This window comes from Lasiosphaeria miniovina, assembly GCF_030549165.1.
Source record: "Lasiosphaeria miniovina strain SMH2392-1A chromosome Unknown B0T26scaffold_2, whole genome shotgun sequence".
Classification (NCBI taxonomy): domain Eukaryota; kingdom Fungi; phylum Ascomycota; class Sordariomycetes; order Sordariales; family Lasiosphaeriaceae; genus Lasiosphaeria; species Lasiosphaeria miniovina.
This window is the reverse complement of record NW_026848221.1, coordinates 1254657-1274492: the sequence shown is the minus strand read 5'-3', so window position 1 is coordinate 1274492 and position 19836 is coordinate 1254657. Positions and strand designations below refer to the sequence as shown.

At 54.6% G+C, this 19836-nt stretch overlaps 5 protein-coding genes across 5 annotated transcripts; 1 reads left to right on the top strand and 4 right to left on the bottom strand.

The window, feature by feature from the left end:
* Window positions 1-1157: 1157 nt before the first annotated feature.
* On the bottom strand, window positions 1158-3731 carry B0T26DRAFT_637668 (aconitase family-domain-containing protein; the record flags this gene model as incomplete). The annotated part of the gene is made up of 3 exons (XM_060436951.1): window positions 1158-2688; window positions 2766-3610; window positions 3687-3731. The coding sequence occupies 3 exons, from the start codon at window positions 3729-3731 to the stop codon at window positions 1158-1160; spliced, it is 2421 nt and encodes an 806-aa protein (XP_060299942.1).
* Window positions 3732-6616: 2885 nt separating this feature from the next.
* Window positions 6617-8852, bottom strand: B0T26DRAFT_116313 (uncharacterized protein). The gene is made up of 4 exons (XM_060433303.1): window positions 8685-8852; window positions 7903-8561; window positions 7806-7841; window positions 6617-7752 (listed from the first exon to the last, which is right to left on the bottom strand). The coding sequence occupies exons 1-4, from the start codon at window positions 8690-8692 to the stop codon at window positions 6698-6700; spliced, it is 1758 nt and encodes a 585-aa protein (XP_060299941.1). The 5' UTR covers window positions 8693-8852; the 3' UTR covers window positions 6617-6697.
* A 1036-nt stretch (window positions 8853-9888) lies between these two features.
* Window positions 9889-11366, bottom strand: B0T26DRAFT_116398 (Cut8 six-helix bundle-domain-containing protein). Its single transcript, XM_060433304.1, has 2 exons — window positions 11271-11366; window positions 9889-11192 (listed from the first exon to the last, which is right to left on the bottom strand). Coding segments are annotated over exons 1-2 (831 nt in total). The 5' UTR covers window positions 11272-11366; the 3' UTR covers window positions 9889-10362.
* Window positions 11367-13125: 1759 nt separating this feature from the next.
* On the top strand, window positions 13126-14424 carry B0T26DRAFT_747455 (uncharacterized protein; the record flags this gene model as incomplete). The annotated part of the gene is made up of 1 exon (XM_060444846.1): window positions 13126-14424. The coding sequence occupies one exon, from the start codon at window positions 13126-13128 to the stop codon at window positions 14422-14424; it is 1299 nt and encodes a 432-aa protein (XP_060299939.1).
* Window positions 14425-15705: 1281 nt separating this feature from the next.
* On the bottom strand, window positions 15706-18537 carry B0T26DRAFT_737892 (uncharacterized protein; the record flags this gene model as incomplete). The annotated part of the gene is made up of 4 exons (XM_060443522.1): window positions 15706-16031; window positions 16146-17790; window positions 18010-18303; window positions 18418-18537. The coding sequence occupies 4 exons, from the start codon at window positions 18535-18537 to the stop codon at window positions 15706-15708; spliced, it is 2385 nt and encodes a 794-aa protein (XP_060299938.1).
* Window positions 18538-19836: the final 1299 nt, after the last annotated feature.

Genomic DNA, 19836 nt, shown 5'->3' with positions numbered 1-19836 from the left:
GTCCGGCGGACATACCCAGAGTTTTGCGTCGGTCAAGTCATCGAGGTCGGCAGCTGCGGGCATGGCCTGAAAGATTCGTGTTGATTTACCTAGGTAAGGTACCGAAGCTAATCCCTCACGCTGAGCGTAACGCACCGCAAAAAAAAAAAAAACATTGCAACCTCTCGCTGGTTGTATTGTAAGCGTACTGGCATACTCCAGCTCTCTCTCCACAATCACAATTTCAATTGTATATTCCCAGAATACAATCTGGTTCATTTATTTTCTCTAGCAGGTATGGCTTGACATCCGGGATATAGTCGCCAGGGTCAAGCAGACCAAAGATAGGAAGCCAGGATCACGGTTCGTCTTTAGTCGAAACACTCCCAAACAAGTAACACAGTATACATACGCGTAATATCATCACCCTATTTGCATTTTTTCTTCTAATTGTCATGCCGTTTTTACTTAGACACGTAGGTAATACTTCCCTATATGCGTGCAGCCGTTTCGCTCCCGTTCCCGTTCCCGTTCCCGTTCCCGTTCCCGTTCCCGTTCCCATTTCCCAGTGTCCGGTTTCAGTCCCTCTTTCGCTCAGAGTGGAGTCCCCTTTCAATACCGTACGTACCAATAATTACCTGCTGCCCAGCCGCAGTATCGACCCTGGAATTTACAGTTCTCCATTTCTATCTTTGTTTCTCGTGTCTCTTATTTGGTGGTAAATAAGCTGTGAAAGGGGGGCGGAAATGGAAAGGGGGAACTCGTGCGCGCTTTCCTAACCCGTATTGTCGCGAACAATTGATAAAGACTTTCACGTTCTCAACTCTCAACTTAATGTCAATAATACCTCGGACTATACAGGGTATACAGGTACAGGGTATATTTCTTAAAGATTTTATTTACTTATCTATACGACACTCACTCACACACACACAGTATATGTCCATCCATCTATATACATTTTTCTTTCTTATCCTAGAGGGGAAACCCCCAATGGAAGTGGCAACTATGCTCGCTGGCACAGACAGGTCAGGTGAGACAGGTGAACAGTGAAAACACAACTCGAATCTATCAAAACAAACGCGACAAAAACTTTTTGGTACGCCCAAACTATCCGTTCCATTGTATGATTTGCCACTTCCAACTTCATTGCATTGTATAATTTCCACTCACGCCCCCTAAAGCCCCTTGGAGAGCAGGTTTAGGGCGCTGCCGGCGAGGATGAAGTCGGCGTGGTCCTTGCTGACGGCGTGCTTGGTCGGCACCAGGAACTGCTCGCCCGAGCCCTTCTTGGTGACGCGCAGGCTGACATCGCCCTGACCGCCGTTGCGCAGCATGTCGTAGAGGCCGACCGTCGCCACCTCGTCACCGGCGTTGATGCGGTCGTAGTCGGCCTCGTCGGCTAGGGTCAGCGGCACGACGCCCTGCTTCTTGAGGTTTGTCTCGTGGATGCGCGCAAAGCTCTTGCACACAATTAAGCGCGCCCCGAGGTACCGCGGCTGCAGCGCCGCGTGCTCGCGCGCCGAGCCCTCTCCGTAGTTGTGCTCGGCCACGACGAGCCACGGCTGGCTCGCCTCCTTCCACTTGCGCGCTAGCTCTGGGATTGTGTGCTTGTTGCCATCAAGGTCGTACGCCGCGTTGACCTCGCCCGTTTCCGCGTTGACGGCCGTATTGAGAGTGTTGGCGCTGATGTTGGGCAGGTGGCCCTTGTACTTGAGCCAGGGGCCAGCCGCCGAGATGGTGTCGGTGGTGCACTTGCCCGTGATCTTGACAAGCACCCGCAGTCCCGATAGATCCGACGACGGGAAGGCGTCGAAGGGCTCCAGCAGGGCAAGACGCTTAGAGGATGGTGAGATGGCAACTTCGACGTTAGGGTCTGGGGACTGGGATTGAGCCTTGAGAGCATCCTTTCCAAACTCGAAAGGAGTCTCGGGCCCCTCGAGACCGTGAGGCGCAGGGAAGCGGAACTCCTTCCCGTCAGGCGTCGTGAGGCTATCCGTCATGGGGTTGAAGGTCGTCGACCCCGCGAAGGCCATGGCAGTCACGATCTCAGGAGACGCCAAAAAGTTCATGGTTTCCGGGTTGCCGTCGTTGCGACCGCGGAAGTTTCTGTTGTACGAGGTGAAAATGGCATTCAGCGTGCCCTGTTCCACTCCGTCCTGGCGCTTCCACTGCCCAATGCACGGCCCGCACGCGTTGGACAGGACAATGCCGCCGGCATCGGTAAATGTCTCGAGGGTGCCGTCTCTTTCCAGGGTGGCGCGGATCTGCTCACTGCCAGGCGTAATGTAAAAGTCAGCAGCCGGCTTCAGACCCGCCTTCTCGGCCTCCTTGACGATGCTCTCAACACGCGTCATGTCCTCATACGAGCTGTTGGTGCAGCTCCCAATGAGGCCAGCCGAGAGCTTCTCGGGCCAGTTTTGCTCCATCACCGTCTCCTTAAACTTGGAGAGGGGGGTTGACAGGTCAGGCGTGAAAGGGCCGTTGATATGTGGCTCTAGATCCGAGAGGTTGATCTCGATGAGCTCGTCATACTGTGCGCCCTCGTCGGCTTTAAACCTGAAGTGGGCATCCTCAGAGGCACCGGCGCCCGGGAAGCTCTGTAGTAGCGCGGCGTCTCTGCTGGCCTGCTCTCGCCGGGTAGACTTGAGATAGCGGCTCGAAGCCTCGGTAAAGGGGAAGATGGATGTGGTTGCTCCAATCTCGGCACTGGGTGACACTATCAGTAAGCCTGTCTCGAGAGGAAATGACGAAAGGCGAAAGGAAAAGGTGAGAAATGAAATTACCCCATGTTGCAAGCCGTCGACATTCCGGTACAGCTCAGCGAGTCCACTCCGGGGCCGAAATACTCAACAACGTAGCCGGTGCCGCCACGGACGGTGAGCAAGCCGGCAAGGTGGAGGATCATGTCCTTGGGGGACACCCAGTCGCTGAGCTTGCCCGTCAGGCGCACGCCGAGGATGCGCGGGGCCTTGAGCTCCCAGGGGGCGCCTACTAGGGCCTCGACGGCATCGGCGCCACCGACGCCAATGGTTATGGTGCTCAGGCCTCCGGCGTTGGGCGAGTGGCTGTCGGTGCCCAGCATCATCAGGCCGGGCACAGCATAGTTCTCGAGCACGGTCTGGTGGATGATGCCAGCACCGGGGGGCCAGAAGTCTATGCCGTATTTGCGGGCGGCCGACTCGAGGAAGTCAAAGACCTCCTGGTTTGTCTTGATGCCAGTCGATAGATCGTCATCGGCACCGCGCTCGCCGACGATCAAATGGTCACAGTGGATGCTGGCGGGGATGGCCGTCTGGGGCAGGCTGCAGGACATGAACTGCAAGAGGGCCATCTGGGCCGAGGCATCCTGCATGTTGACACGGTCGGGGTTGAGCTTGAGGTTGGCCTTGCCGCGGACATCGCGGCCGCCGTTGGTGTTGGTCAGGAGCGACTCCTCGACATTGTTGAGATGACTGTAGAGGATCTTCTCGGCCAGCGTCAGACGCTGGGTCCCCAACACGCGGCGGACCTCGGAGTACTTTTGGTAGAGCTTCTCGTAGGTTGGCGTGAGGGAGGCCGCCCCGACAGAGGAGAAAAGTCGAGTTCGTGTTTGTGCGACAGACCGAAGCCGCTGGGCTTGGAGCGCCCCCTGCCCGCCACGCCAATTTGAGTTAGTTACTACCGTATTATTATAGCCGAGCGAGGGGGGGCTGGTTGTTAAATACCTTCAGGGCGACGCCCGACCGGCCAGCAAGCTCAATTGACCTCATGGTTGCGATCACCGAGACACGGCGAATGGGGGTTAGGGGGCGCTGGCGGGGCGCTGGACGAGCAAAAAATATACTGAGCGAGGTGCGGTCGCGCCATGCGCCAGGGGTCCGCCTCGTTAGTGTCCGATTTACGGACCCTCCTGTGAAAATCCGGGGAACCAGTGACGCCGGGCGAGCGGTAACGGTAATGGTAATGGCGTTGTGTATTCCGTAACACGTCCTGCAAATGTGTCAAAGGTGTCAGGCAGGCCCTTCGCACAGTCCTAAGGTCCGGGGCATCGCTGTTTCTACAAGCGGAAATCCAACAAGCATGTTTTCGTGATACGGATTTGAAATTCGAGTTTTGTCCAAAGTATTCCGAGGTCTTGGATTGAGCATCCGCTCTGGCGGGTCTTGTGGGCGATTCACTTAGTCCGTCAGGCCAGGGGGACGGGCCAATCAGCATGCACGAGATGGTAATCTGGCTCTGCCAAGCAATTCGTTCCCACTGCGATTTATCAAAGTGCGCGCAAGGCTGAGGCTCACCTTTGAAAACAGAATATGGGCAAGACTGTGACCCAGCTGCCAGGTCTGTCCAGTCCTTCAGTCCTCAATCTGAAATAGAAATTTTGGTATTGAAGTATTTTGAATTTCTGCCTTGCTGACCTTGCCCCACTGGCACTGCTTATTCGTTTGGCTGACTGGTCTTGTTTGACTGCTCCCGACCGTTGCGGTAGGACTTGAATTTGGAGGCCATAGTCACTGCTCGGCGCCCACGCCTTCATCTACTCCTATTGCTCGCTATCTTTGATATGATTCAGAATTCCAGCATCTTATTAGACGAATCTTCACGTGGGCCTAAGTATTGTTGGGCTGTCTGATTAATTGAGGCTACATTAAGACGGCTGGCATAAGCGAGCACCTCTGAACGATGCCGAATTGTAAGACCATATCGTTTGTGCAGTAACGGCTAACAAACAATAGCAGGTGGGAAGCCGGTTGTATTGTACTACTTTTCAGTCAGGGTGAGGTTCAATTAACGATTATCAGTATGGCGTACATTATGTGACAATTCAAAACCGCGTGTAATCCAAGCCTGTAAAGTTGTGTTTAAAGCCAAACGAAATACCGAACTCGTAGCTGAGAAGGAAACAACGCAAGGAAGCGAGACCCACCGGCATCTCTAGACTCAGCAGGGCCATTGCATTGCAACGTGCAAAGGGATATCCGCCGACGTTCTTCAGAACCTCGGCACAGAACCCAGAACCCATGTTTTTTTTCATTCTCTTGGCTTCCCTTCTGTCATCGGAGGAAGGCGTATCGAACAGGCTTCTCACGGGCAAGACAGAAATACAGAGCAATCCAGGGACACTATTAGGCTCCCATAATCATATTTGATCAGAAAGCTATTGGGGTGGACCTTTGGACCTGACCGCAGAGGTCATATTGAGCTACATCGTTGGCCCGGAGGCAAATTGGCCTCTGACCATATCGATCCAATAACCAATTCCTTCCAGGGCCACAATAGAAGCCAAGGCAATTGGCCAATGTCTACAACATAAACACTGCAGCTTGTTTAGGTGACTGTCTTACCCAGCTCGCGACCTCCTAATTAGGTAGTCTCGAGAAGTAAGTACGTCGTTCAACCAGTCTCAAAACAAGAAGACTAGTCTATCTCATGAGACAGGCAGCACACCCGCTGTCTCACCTCAGCACACTGTCCCATGTAAAATCTAGCTGGGGGTTTTCTGCTAATTACCGCTGGTATTTTCTTATTCTAACCAACACCTGGTCAAAAGTAGCTTACGTAATTACATTACCTGATCAAGAACGACAGACAGACAAATAATAAAGAGAATTAGGTAACTTCTCCCTGCTATTTTCCACTCTAGGTGTCGTCTCATGTCCTTGAATTACCTGGGCAGCGGGCCCGAATTGTTCTAGCTCGCGTGATTACCTAGAACCAGTTAATTACCTACCTAGCAATACCTCGTTTTTCACCGGCGCAGAGGACGAGGCCTAGTTTTACAGTCATTAGCTAGGACATCAGCTCGCATATCGCACAGCTTCAAGCAGACAAATAGATATGGAGACAAGGAGACAAGGAGACAAGCGGGCTCCTCCCAGCCGAATCCTCCCTTAGCCTTCTCGCGCCTCGTTCCTCTGTCAGCTCGGCTGTTGAAGCTCGACGTCGACAACACAACAAATCCATGGCTAGCATTCTCCCATGTCACTACTTAAAGTCCCCCTTTTTGCATTTATTTTCTTTACTTCAGGGGGGACTTCGACAGTGAGATCTATACCAAGCACTAATTAAGGAAAGGTATATTATCCCCAAAACTGTCATGGTATTGCTCATGTTGTCTACCAAGTCAAAGCGTCGCGTCGCTTCATCAACAGGTAGCGACACGATATCAACACCCATATCCCCCTTCAACACGCCTCATCATCCATCTCGCTTTATCTCTGGCAAAACCGTTATCGCCATTAGTGGCTAAGGCATTTCTATTACAGGAACGCATCGTCGTTACAACAAGCAGAGTCATATCCCCCCTCTCGTTATTTCATAGTTTCGCCAACACTGAGACAAGTAGCCTTCAAATCGCATAAATAAAGAAAGTAAGAAAAAAAAAGAACACACCCTTAACACGAGAAAGGATGAAACAAGCCGGCACCGTACCCTCTTGGCCAATGAATATAGCAACTAGCGACAATAACAGTCTATCGCAATGGCCGGGGGCGGACAGTTGCAGCTGTCTAGCAAATCTGAAAAGTATCAATCTAACAAAGCAACAAGCTCCCGAGAAGAAAAAGCTTCTAGAATAAAGTGATATATATAAGAATAAGCTCCCCTGATAGCGCCTGTCTGTCTCCCTGCACTCCAGTCATTGCCGACCCGAACAGTGCCAAAACCCTCTCACCGGGGCAGGGCCACCCTTTACGCACGCCACGCAGCCTCCCAAGTCCCAGATATAGATCTGGCACGATCAAGATATCCTCTGCCTTTTAGAATCTGGCTCCGGGTTTCCCACCTTGCCTCCTTCAGCACTGGCTAACGGTGGATTATTCGAGATATCCGATAACGGCGGTCTTGCTCCGCCGGCAGCCGCCACGCCTGATCCCAAGCCAAGATCCCCTGCAGCGCCCGATCCTGCTCCCACGGGCACTGCTGGACGCTTCATAGTTGGCGGACGGTACTGGCCGCGGTTCGAGAGGGGGCTAGCCGCGCCCGGCGCTCCAATTCGCCTGGCGTGGTCGAACTGCGGGTTGATTACGTTGCCTCTGGCCATTGGCGGGCCGGATCGCGTTAGAGGTGGCGCACTACCTCCTGCTATTGCAATTCCCACACCAGGTGAGCCGGCACTGGCGCCCTCTACAGCACTTACCGACGGAGGAACATGTTGTCCCGTCCTGGATAGTGGCTTTGACTTGGTATGGTCGATGCCGGGCGTCTTGCGGATCGAGGGACTCTCGGCGTGGGGGTTAAAGACCTGCCCAGCTTTTGGGGCAACTTGTCCGCCGTTGAGCGTATCCTCAGGAAGCTCCTTCACTGCCCGCGCGGAAAAGAAGCCCACGGCTTCGCCCGGCGGTGCAGCAGTCCCACCGTTTTGGCCTCCGGGTTGCGGAGGCGGTGTCATTTGCGCTTGAGCATTCTGGTGGTTGCCATGCTGCTGTTGTAGTACAGGTGGCTGGGGCCTGTTCTGATTGAACTGCTGAGGCTGCTGAGGCCGTGGAGCACCGCCTTGGGGTACATTGTTTTGCGCGGCATTGAAAGACCTGAAATTGTTAGGCTGAGGTGATTGCTGGTTAGGGTTGGGCGTGTGAGGCTGATATCGCGAAGGAGGGTTCCCTGCCGAGGTTGACCTGGTCAAGGCCCGGGACGGGGGCTGCATAGACGCATTGTTATTGTTCGCTGCGTGGGCTATAGATCTGTTGCCAGGAATGGCCTGGTTTGAGTTTGAATTTCCTTGATTGGAGTTGGTCAACACAACTTCATCAGGATGGCCTTCCTCGGCGATGTTGAAGTCGGCTTCATCGAACTCTACGATCAAAACATCAGCAAGCCTCCAACGGCCCGACTTGGGCAAGACATACCTCCAAGCAAGTCCTCGAATGAATCAGCCGAGATTACTATGTCACGGTTAGTCTATGATTTTGCCGTGAAAGATCTCCAGCCAGCTCATCAGCTTACATTGTGGTGGTGGTGGCGGTGGCGGTGGAACGGCACTGTTGTTGGGCTTGGCGACGTTTTCAACCTTGGCAGGCGGAGCACTCTTGATAGCGAAGTCTGAATGGCGATGCAGGCGGTCGGTATCAAACTTAGTGGGATCGACCTTCATCTTGGTGACTTTGGCCAGGTAGGCCTTGTCGTAGATGCAGTTGCCTAGCACGTTGCCAAAGTTGCGCAGGGCACGCTTGAGCGCGTCCGTGGTACCCTCTTTCTTGGCCTTCTCAAAGGCGGCCGCCTTGCCCTTGCAGTTTTCGATGTGGCCATAGCCAACGTCTTCGTGGTAGGTGCCATCGCGCAGCGTGACGCGGACCACCACCGACAGGCCCAGGCTGATTTTAAATGTCTGCTCGTGCTCGTCGACAAAGTCGACCTGGATGTTCTGGATGCTGGAGGACCAGCCGTTGAACCCAAAGACTTCATTGGCGAGGGCAATGCACTTTTCGGCAGTGATGTAGTGCACCTTTTGGCCTGATGGGCCTTGCCGCGACGAGATGTACTCGGGGCCCAGTTGCTTCTGGAGTCTGCTCTGGAGAGTCGCAATCTCTTGCGCCGTGTATTGAGACACACGGTTTGTTTGCTCCTGGAAGGGGTTGGCAATCACGCTGTGCTGGTCGCCGGGGCTAGAACGACACATTGATGGTCAGCTTGGTCACCATGGGCATTGGCACGGGCGGGGCGTTGGCTTGAGTCGGCACATCCAGAGAGACGCGCGACGACGGCAAACACGAGGGCTAAAAACGTACGCAGGCATCTTGACGGATTCAAGACCACCCTTCTATCATTTGAATTGTAAAATGTAAATGCCAATTACTGAGGGTCGGAGAATCCGGGTGTTGGGCGGGCCAGGTTCGTTGGAAATGAGCACAAGATGATGGCAGCGTGCTGCTTCACGGTGCGGTGCTGCGCGGCACTGGCAACCGCGACCAACCTAGCAACACGTCTCGCACAGGCTGTCACGTGGGGCCATGCCAGCTGCTGCCTGCCGCTACTAGCCCATTTCGCGTTTCCCCGCCATCCAGGACCTCTTGGGCGGTACGTACTCACCCCACCAAGGCTGGTTCATAATGAAATGCAGAACTGAAGCTGAAATGGACGTCAAACAAGTTGCTATGCAGAAATAGTCGATTTCGCCAAATCTACTCAAGATCTAGACGAGCAATTCTTGGCTTGTTTTCATCGACTCGTGGTGTTGTGTGTGTAGCACGATGGATCTACCTTACCTGCATAGTAGATTCTCCACCTACCCAGAGACCATCGCGGCCTAACCAACGGCTCCCTGTGTTGTACAAGATAAATAAATCCCACGTGGACATGCCTCGTAATTAAATTGCGTTTGTGTAACCGCGTAAAGTGGCAGTGGCACTGCTTCATGTGCAGTCCTTTGACTATTCCCGTGGTTGAATCCGAGTTTTGTTTGGGGCAATTGTGATCGCAAGTCACCCGTGCACTGCGCCAGCATGCGGGATTCAACATGACGAATGGTTCAAGCTATAGATTAGAGTCTCGCAGTGGCAAAAAACATGGAACAGCTTGCCACCAAAGCTAATGTGAAAAACCGGGTAAATGCAGTTCAAATGTTTCTCCTGAGAACCGAAGCCATGGCGGATAGGTCGATCCGTTCATGACATAGAACAGAGGCCTGTTCGGTTGCCGGCGATCAGGGGCATAAAACGTAGCCTTAGCTTTGCGTCTGAACCAGAGCTTCGACCATGTGCTTGTCCAGAGAGCTTGGGAACCATGTTCACACAACGACGCAGTGACCTTGATCGTCTCGAGGAAGGATTGTCATGAAACACTTTATAGTAAATACCCTGGCACTTCTCAGCCGGTGCGGATTTCTGGTTGGTTTGTTGGACAAACCGCCCAACTACACCGCGTGACTGCGCTACCTATGGCTCCGGCTGGCTCCCTCCCCCTCCCGATCAACTGGAACAGAATGTCGGAAGAAGCCAGCCCCAAGCACCCATCCTACTCCAGTGGCGCTCTAAATGTAAAGAAGAAGAAAACAGAAAGCCCAGTTGTGTGCCTGAATACTAAAAACGAAAGAAATTGTTTCCATGAAAAAGCCTCCCAGGTAAAGAGTTCCGAGACAATACACACCACAAAGCTGCATTCGCTTTCAACAAACGTACGGTTGCCGGAATGAGAGGGGGTGCCCCTCAAAGGCCGCGTAAGCAAACACTGTCGAAAACAGGCGCCCCGAGCGCCTTGAGCGAGTGAGAGTGCTCTCCGTGACTCGGAAGCTCTGGAAAATGGGGGATGTCAGAAAACATGAACGCCGTTGAACATTTCGCCGAATCTCAAGGTCTATGCCAGCCGCCCGATGCTTGATAAAGGGAAAATCGTCATGCTGTTTGTCATGTCCGTGCCCACCTCTCGGGTCGAAGCCCGGACCCGATATTGCCACATGTCTATCCAAGTCTACCATGGACCAACTCGGACTGGTGAGCCGTATGTGCCGTTCATGAGTTGGTTCAGAATCGAATTGGGGTCTGAAGATGCAGAGGAATGAGAATTTGGGTTGCCGCCCATCCAGCCCAGTTCGGCTATGACGTTCATCGCTTGTTGTAAGCGTCCTCCTGATTGTTGATTGTGTTTTGCCAGGCTCTGGTCCCAGCCGCCGGTGTGCAATAAGAAGCCACCTCCTCTCTTGGAAGATTCTGTAATCACCAGTGCCCACGCCCGGGAGATTTCATCGTATGCGTTGTCCTTGTGGATGCGCTGGTCCGGGCCTTCCCAGTCCGGCAATTCATGAATGATCTTTGTCGCGCCGTCCAGGTATTGTAATGAGAGGTTTGCTTGTTGCTCGGTAGGCGGGAGATATTGCGGTGTGAAGTCGGCGATGGCCTCGACAAGGGCGACGAGCGGTTGCTTGACCCGGAAATATGTGTAGTTGGAGCTCGATGATCCAAAGGGGACAGCGTCCTGTAGCTTCTGCCGGTAGTCGCCCAGAACCTCGAGCGCAGAAGCGACCGAAGGCCGCGGCGTCTGCGTCACAACTTCGTGACCGATATCCGGATACCGCTCGCAGATGGTCTGGAGCACTGTTCTCAATTGCGTTATGTCGAACGTCTCCAGTAATCGCGGGAGGGAAACCGGGCGCCCGGTCATGTCATTCCCAGCGCGAGCCTTCTTGGAGGGCCTCGCAAGTTGCCTCGACGAGATGGCGGGTGAGCTCTGGGGCGACACCGACATTTCGTCGACATCATCGTCGGCTTTCCGCTTCTTGGATGCCACGCTGTATGGCGACACTTAAACGGGAGTTGGTTAGCACATGTACTCGGTAAGTTTTCCTGCATAATGAACCAAGAATGACGCATTTCCATTACTCGCGCGACCTCGTTTGCATCCCGACAAGATAGGTGGTGCACGTCAAAGTAGGAGCGAGGGGAACCTACTGGACCGAGGCGGCGAGAGCCGGGCGGCTTCGTGTTGATGAGGAAAAAGCGGAGGTTGAGGAGGCAGAAGGACGTTCATTCTGGACGGTGACGGCGGCTGTCCGAGTAGTGTCACGGCGATGGATGGGGTTGCAGCTCAGCGATCAGGTGGTGTCGGGAACAGAGGCAGAAATGGTAAAGAGGAAGGTGAGAGGCGCAGTTGTGGAGATGGATGGGAAAAATGAGGAGGTGCGGCCAAAGGCACGAAGCAGCATCCAAGGCGACCCCGGTTTGATGTCGGACCAGTCAGGATGTGATGGGTGGTCAGGGTTTGGGTGTGCCAGTGCAGCGGGCGACAACAACCTGCTAAAGTGGGGGCGCCGAGGATTCTCGCCGGCGGTTTGCTGCGTACTCTAGCCCGACAAAGATTTCGGTTCTAGTGGAGAAGAGCGTTACCGCTTTAGTGGTGTGGTCGACGGGCCAGCTGCAAGCTACACAGCTGTGCAGTAAGCGGCTTGGGCTTGGGCTTGGGCCTGGTGGTTGTCAGGCGGCTGCCACACATCACGAAAGAAGTGCAAGTGTTCGGTTCTTTTTTTCTGGTGAACAAGAGCGGTCAAGGGATCAAGGCATAAATTCAGGCGCCACTGGGCCCCGGCACAAAGACAGCCCGCCCAGAAGAAGCGACCCTGGTCGTACAAAGCACGTGAGGCTCAGGCCCCAAGAAGTTACTTTGTTCAGCAGTTTAGAGGCTCCATCTGGGCTCTGGAGGGGCGTGACAACTAAACCTCCAGTCAATTGCCCCATCCCTCCCACCCACCTTTCCATCGCCTGGGCAGCTGTCAACGACAACAAATGAAAGCTGACCTATGGCCGATTCCTGGGATTCATTATCTATGCCTAGCCTGTTGTGATTGCCCGGCCTGCCTGCCAGTGAGAGTCGCAATCGGTAATTTCGAAGTGACTGCCCAGCCAAATCACCATCCCAAGAACCGCCTTTGGTTCCCGCTATTGCCAGGCGTGCCAGGCCGGGCTGCGTGGCGAGCAATGATCGGTCCGGGGGCTTCCCTCCTTCACCTCAGGCACCGTTCGCCGGTAGCGATTGGCTCGGACGACCCAAAATGCCATCCCAGCCTGGCCTCGCAAAATGGCCGCTTTCCCCCCGCTCCCCGCCCAGCGCCCATCCGTCCCGTTCTTTACCGGAATTTCCAATAGCAAGTCGTGCAGCTGTGCAACGTACTGTCTAAATCGCTCCAATTAGCCCACACTTTCGCCCGAGATTGAATCTTGAGTCTAAATACTCACAAGTGCCTACCTTACTTCACTAATCCTCTCGTCATACTAGCGTTACCCCTCCGTTAGAAGGAAGGCGGGGAGGGGATCCATCGCATACAACACGGAACATGTATTGGGTTTAAAAAGGAAGAGACAGTTGCGCATCACTCCCAGGTGCACAAGGCTAGGATAGGACAATACTAAATAGACGTCCCAGCTAATTATGATTATCAGCGTAGCACCGAGCCAGACTCTGAGCAGGAGATAGGTTTTGCCCGCCCCGACTTAATGAACTGTCCTAAGATGCGCGGTGTGGAGAAGCTGTTCCCGCCCCACATTGAGAATTGAGCTGAATATGGGCGGCATGGCTTTTCAAGCTTATCGCTTATCGCCAAGTAAATTTTCCAGGGTAGAGAAAAGTTTGTGCAGTCTCCCAATGGAGTTTGGAGTCTCGGACTGCCGCCGGACGCCCGTCGAAAGCTGCTGTGATTCCGCAAATAACAACCAACCCAAACTTACAGCAAAGCAACGAAAAATGGGGGCAAAATCTATCGACTCGTCGTCTCCGGCGCCCGAGTTTCCTCAAGAGCAGCACCAGACGGCAACATCACCGTCCAAGAAGCGCAAGTCAACCATCGACGAGATCGCCGTCGACCTCACTCTCCCCGAGCCGCCATCCAAGAAGGCCCGCCGCCTGCTCAAGAAGGGCAAGCCCTTGCCCGTTAAAGCGCACTCTAGTGACGAAGAGAGCGATGACGATAACGACAAGGCTGCCGCTGGGACGGTCGAAGATGCCAAAAAGAAGAAAGAGCGCTCACCCTATGGCGTCTGGATTGGTAACCTGCGATTCACCGTCACCAGGGGGGATTTGAGGAAATGGCTGGTCGACAACTCTGGGGGCGTCATTAATGACGAGGACATTACCCGCGTGCACCTGCCCACTGTCAAGCCGGCAGCGGGCGACCCCAAGAGAGACAAGGACACGCCGTCAGAAAACCGAGGCTTCGCATACGTCGACTTTGCGACTCTCGAGGCCAACGTGGCAGCCATTGCGCTCTCGGAAACCGAGTGGAACCGGCGCAAGGTCCTGATTAAGGACAACAAGAGCTTCGATGGGCGGCCGAAGAAGGAGGAACCCGCCGACGAGGACGGCAAGGACGGAGCTGCGGCACCGGTCAAGAAAAAGAACATGCGCACCAAGGTCTTTGTCGGAAACCTGGCCTTCACCGTGACCGAGGACGACCTGCGTGCGCACTTTGACAAGTGCGGCAAGATCCGCTGGATCAAGGTTGCCACGTTCGAGGACACAGGCAAGTGCAAGGGCTACGGCTGGGTGAACTTCGAGGAGGCTGAAGCGGCCGGGTGGGCAGTCAAGGGCTTTGTCAAGATACGCGAGACCATTGAAACGTTAGAAGACTTTATGGACGACGATGAGGCGGACGGAAATGACGAAGTAGACGACAGTGATGCCGAGGAGGGCGAGAGCGCCAAAAAGACCAAAAAGCCAGCCGCGAAACAAGCCGCGGAGCCCGTGAGGGTAAAGACACGCAAGTGGTGGGTGAACCAGCTCCAGGGCCGAAACCTCAAGATCGAGCTGGCCGAGGACGACCAGCTGCGCTACACCAAGCGCTTCAAGAAGGGCGGGTCAAAGAACCCCAGCACTGCAGAGGGGGCTGAGGGAGCACCTGCCAAGGAGGGTGAGGCGAGGGCCTACAGCAAGCCGAAGAAGGCAATCGCCTACGCGACCGACATCAGCGTCGCCAGGCTTACTGGCGCGCCGGTCAAGAGCGAAGGAAAGAAGACCACGTTTGAGTACGAGAGGGGCGGGCGTTGATACCCTTGCGCATATGTTTCTCGCAGCAGCAGGAGCAGCGGTCTGGCCTTGTGCTTTGCGCTGCTCGGACACCACGTTTCTTTGACGAGTCGTTCCAGGCAAGCTGAATATAGTCTCGCGTGGTTGTTTCTTAGTTCCAGAAGGTGTTTTACAGAATCCTCAACGCCAGACGACGATTCACATGCCTTGTGCTCTCTGACCCCATTTAGCTGTTCAGCCTTTCATGAAAACACGAATCGTTAAGCTGCTGTCCTGTCTCTACACCGGTTGAACACGCACGCACGATTCACAATGCTTGGGTTGGGTCTCTCCTCGCTTTCTGACATGCTCCGTCGTTTGCATGTTGATCACTGCCACATACACAAACTCTTCGGAATCTGCTCCTCCAAGCTCTAGGTCTCCTCTTGGTTCCTCTTGAAACTAAAACTAGCCGTTATGATCAAGCCTACAGACACCCATACTTATTGAGATATGCATGTCGCCGACTTAATGACATTACTCGGTTATTTACCACATGAAGCAGGAATTCAAAGAGACATGACATGTCACCTGCGAAACATAGACATCATCCAAAAAGGAACAACAGGCCAGACATCAAGGTCAACAAATGACACATAAATCTCAACAATATTAGCACCAACAAAATTGCGATGTCTCTTTTTAAGAGATTTGACGAACAAATAAATACCGACTAACAAATACACAAGTGCTCCATACAGACCGCAAAGCTACAAGCATCACTCTCACAGATCAATAACCACACGAGCACGTATCTGTCCAAACTCATATCCCTAACCTAAGACCTAGCTAGACTCAATCTGGGCAATACATAGGCAGGCCGGAGTTGCGGGAAGTGCAGGAATAATAGTGAGATGGGAAAAAGAAAGCGTCAACCACTATGATTGGCGGGCAATGATCTTCCGGCCACATTGGAGTTACATAGCAGAAAGATATCGCACAGGTTTTACGTTGAGATGTGTCAAACCCACCGCCTGTGTGCATGTAGAGTCACCGAGAGAAGTATACTAACTGCTCGGTCCGACTTCTCGAAAAGCGGTAAGGAGAGTAGGAAGACGAGAAGGAATTCCCAGTAAGAGAAAGTTACATCATTTCAAAACATAAAAGGGGAAGAATATAGAAAGGGTGACCGATTGTTCCGAAATACCAGCCCGACTGATCCGGTGCTCCTGTGTCCATGATATTTGCCGCGTAAGAGAGTTAAACAAGGCCGATCAAAGGCACGCGCCCGGCGCGTTGGTGCCCTAAGGTTGCTGAGCCTCCTTATTTCTTAAGGAGCCGTTTGTGCTGCTCGTCGAGATACTCCTCGTCGGAGGCGTCAAGGATGTCGTACTCCTCGTCAGTCAAGAAGCCCTCGTCGGAGGCATCCTGTTCCCACTCGTCGTCGCAATCCTCGTAGTCTTCCTCGTGGGGAGAAGACTCTGATGTGGCGTCCTCGTGGACAGTAGACACCGGGGACTCGGCATCGAGCTTAAAGAATGTGAACCGGCTTGGCTCAAGGGCAGTAGCCGGGTCGGCCTGCTTAGCCTCATCCTCGATAGTCTCGACTTCTTGAACGGGCTCAACTTGGTGGCCGAGGACTTCTTGAGCTGAGGATTCTTCTAGAACAGGAACTTCCTCATCGGCTGGTACAAGGTCAGGGAGATCGTCGTTGGTCTCCTCCTTCTCAACTTCCTTCTCGGCCTCGACAACCGGAATTTTACGCTCAACAACAACGTCGCACCACAGGCGGTGGCCGAACTTGAGGCCGTCCTTGGTGGAGAGGCGCCAGTTCGAGACGAACCTTCCGTTGCGTTGAGGGGTCCTCAACAGAACCGAGAAGGGGAACGTCTCACCAGGGAGGATGGTATGGTAGCAGATGCTAGATTCGGAAGACGACTCGAGGTCCTCGGTCGCAGCTGGGCGGGTAGGGTTCATATGACCCATCCAGTCACCACCGACATACTTGACAGAGCAGCCGGCCGGCCATTGAACATTACCCTCGTTGCGGAGAACCCATGTCTGCTCGAAAACATGGTCGGGTCCGAAAACAGTACCATCAGCAATAGTGTCGTGCACAAAGACGGCAACAGGTTCTTCGATAACGACAGGCTCCTCTTCAGGCACTTCAGGCACCTCTTCGTCGAGTTCTTTCTCGGCCTCAACAGGTGCGGTTGGCTCGGACGGCTTGACATCGACGACGGTCAAGACGTTGGTTGCAAGCATGCTGGGGCTAGTGGTCTCGGTCGATCGGGAACTGGTACCAGCCGACTGAGGTGGCACGCGGTCGCCCATAGCCGGCATCTGGCGGCCATTCTCATTCTCGCCGGTAGTGGTGACGCTGACGTGGCGGACAGGGGTCTTGAACTTGATAAGGGGGTGGGTCCGGTTGTGCGTGTTAGCCGGGCTCGCCTCACAGTTGGCGCAGAAATCGGTGTCGTGGCAGACTGCACACTTGTAGCGGTCGCCCACAATGTAGGTGCCGCCGCTCCGTTGGGTGGCGCACAGCGGGCCGTCGCAGCAAATGCCAGGGTGCGTGGCGCGGCAGAAGGCGCGCGCCCGAGTGCCGTCGCTAGTCTCGAGCGGTTCGTAGATAGGCACAAAGCGATGGCCGGGGTGGATGAACGAAGCGTTAACCACACAGCTGGCACAGTAATCCCAGTCAGGGCAGTCCAGGCACTTGTGGCGGATGCCCTTGATGGCCGCATCGCATCCGTCGCAGAATGCATTGTGCGGCTGGCTGCGGCCGGGTGCGAGACGGCGAGACACGTCCTGCTCCAAACGGGTTCCCTCGACGGCGGGCACAAAGCCGTGCTTGGGGTGATGGCCGTGGCGGTTCTTGGCAAAGCAAGCTCGGCAGAGGTCGTAGTCCTCGCACGAAGTGCAATGAACAAACTCAACTTCGGGCAGTTCCTGCACGCAGCAGTTGCAGGTGCGGATGCTGGAGTAGAGGAAGTCGTTGAAGATGGGAATGATCCTCTCCGATGCGGCCGCAGCCGGGGCGTGAGTGGCGTCGCCGCCAGTAACAGGTGGCTTCGCCGCCCTCGACTTTGGAGCAATACGCTCGGTAGTGCTGTTGATAACTGCGCCATTCTTGACGAACCTCTTGATCAACCAGTGATCATTGCCGTGGCACGTGACACCCAGGCCGACGCACTCTTGGCAAAGATCAAAGTCGCCATCATCACAAGTCGAGCAATGATAGTGAACATCGGGGATAGTCCGCTCGCACGTGTTGCAGCACACGGCGTAGTTTGAGCGATGAATGGTGCTGGCAGCAGCCGATACAGGGGCGGCGGCCACTTCCGGAGCCACAGGGTTCAACGGAATGGAGCGAAGCGACTCCTTCAGAGCTTCACGCAGGCTAATCTGATTCTTAGCGACAATCTCGTGGAGCGCCTTGAGATCCTCGATTTCTTGCGGGATAACATCGATGCCGCCCATAATGTTGTGGAGTCGCTTCATTGCCTTCGACTTGTGCTCTTCAAATTGCTGTTGTTCGGATGGGTCCAAAGCAGCCCAAGGGTCGGGTAGCTCCCGCCCGCATCGAGGCTCCTGGGCCAAAGTGGATGATGAGGGAGACGCCACGGGCGATTCGGCATCATTGGGGGCGTCGACCGACGAATCGATCAAGGGTGTCACCACCTCTTCAGCCTCGTCCTCGACTGATGCGGGCTTGGGGCCGGTCTTCTCCTCTTCCTCTGCGATGACCTCCTTGACGGTGACGCGGAGCTTCAACTTCTGCTTCGCCTTGGCAGCACGGTAGAGCTGCTTATAGACAGCAGTATTGAGCTGATCGAGGACAACGTAAGATCCGGCCGAGTCCGAATAGCGCTCGAAAACAGCCTCGGCATCGGGGGAGATTGAGAGAAGGCCCCGCAGCTAATTGGAAAAGGCCGTGTCAACCTCGAGTACTGGGCACACGGTTACATGGCTCGGGGGACGGGTGTTTCCCAAGCGTCCAGACATCAAAAACTACAGGCGCGATTGACGTACCTTGTTCTCAAGGACATTGATTCCAAGATCGCGAAGCGGAAGCTTGAAGCGGCGGCTATTGCCGTCTATGTTCACCTTGAGGGTGACCAAGGTGTCGGGCGACGTCGACGAGGACGCCATTGTGGATGATAATAAATCGGTAGCTGGCAAGAGATAAAGCAAAGCGGTTAGTGATCGATGGTGGGCGAAGTGTAGGTTTATGTGTTGGCGGTCAGCTGGCGGATTGAGGGGTAGAGAAGGGAGAGTGGAGGACGGGCGGCAAGGTAAGATAGGTAGGTTTAGGTAGAGAGGTGCTGCGGCGTTTCAGCTGACGGGCACTCACAGACGCTGTTGGCTAAGAAATCCGATTTTAGCTCCCAAAGCAGAGAGGTATGATGCCTCCCTCGATGGGCCTTAGCACCTAGCAGCAAAAGCAGTAGGCGAGGGTTATGGGAGACAGTGCCGCAATAGAATGCTGGTATTGAGTTTGTTGGATTGCGGGCGCCGAGCGTCGAGAGTCGAAGTCGACGGAGGATTGATGAGGTGTTTGGTGTGGTGGGAGGAGAAATCGGGTTGGCAGGAGCCTGCGGTAATGAGGAGAGCAGGAGAGGGGAGGCAGCGGCCAAAGCCAAACGGACCTCGAAGGTGGCAGCCGGTGCTCAATGCTCAACGCCGCACGGGACAGGCGGCCGGACCAAGGTTAGGATGTATGGTGTACTTAAACGTGATAAGGCGATGCTCCAGGCTGACCACTGCTCGCGCAATTCCCATGCAACGCTGGAGGCAAAAGAGGTGAGCTGGGGCGAATTTGCGCTAACAGGCGATGGGACGCAGTACCCGCGGGGGGCTTGTGGACCTGGTGAAGGACCAGGCTCGAGGTGGGACCAGAGGTGCCCACCTGTCTAACACGGGCTCGGTACCTGCTGGGCGAGGCCTTCAGTCTACGTATGCAGTCCTGAGTCCTGAGTCCTTGAGTGCCGGAGCTTGGCCAGATACCTTGTCCTGTCTGATTAGGCGAGGCGGCGTGGCTTCCAATGTTCTGATTTCCAAGTCGGCCTCTCCCAACCAACCGCCTCTCTTTGTTTGCCTGGCTGGGGCGAGTTGATGTGCTAGGCACTCTAGTGCACACGTGTGCCCGAGAATATCGTCACTCGTCAGCCTTGGGAGACAAGGGGGGCCGGCACCAGCCTGGAACTTTGTCGAAGGTTCTTGACACTTTCGCGGGGCGAACTGTCTCCACGGTTTACATTGATGTGCACGGAAGCTAAGGTGCCTAGAGACTTCTATAGAGTTTAATTGCCTCTCTGGGACCGAGGTAACTGCCAGTTTCAGGCGGCTAGTCATGCCCAAGATTTCGCCTAGGTAGACCGTAGAACGGTAGAAGTGCCACTTGGTCTTGGTTTGCCTTTTTTTCAGCGCACCAGGCGCGCCGGAAAGGCA

Excerpts from the sequence above, each read along its gene's own strand:
- B0T26DRAFT_116313 (XM_060433303.1), bottom strand. Across the intron at positions 7,842-7,902 it reads ACCGCCACCACCACCACAAT|TAATCTCGGCTGATTCATTC; the intron begins GTAAGCTGATGA and ends ACCGTGACATAG. Across the intron at positions 7,753-7,805 it reads ATTCGAGGACTTGCTTGGAG|AGTTCGATGAAGCCGACTTC; the intron begins GTATGTCTTGCC and ends TTTTGATCGTAG.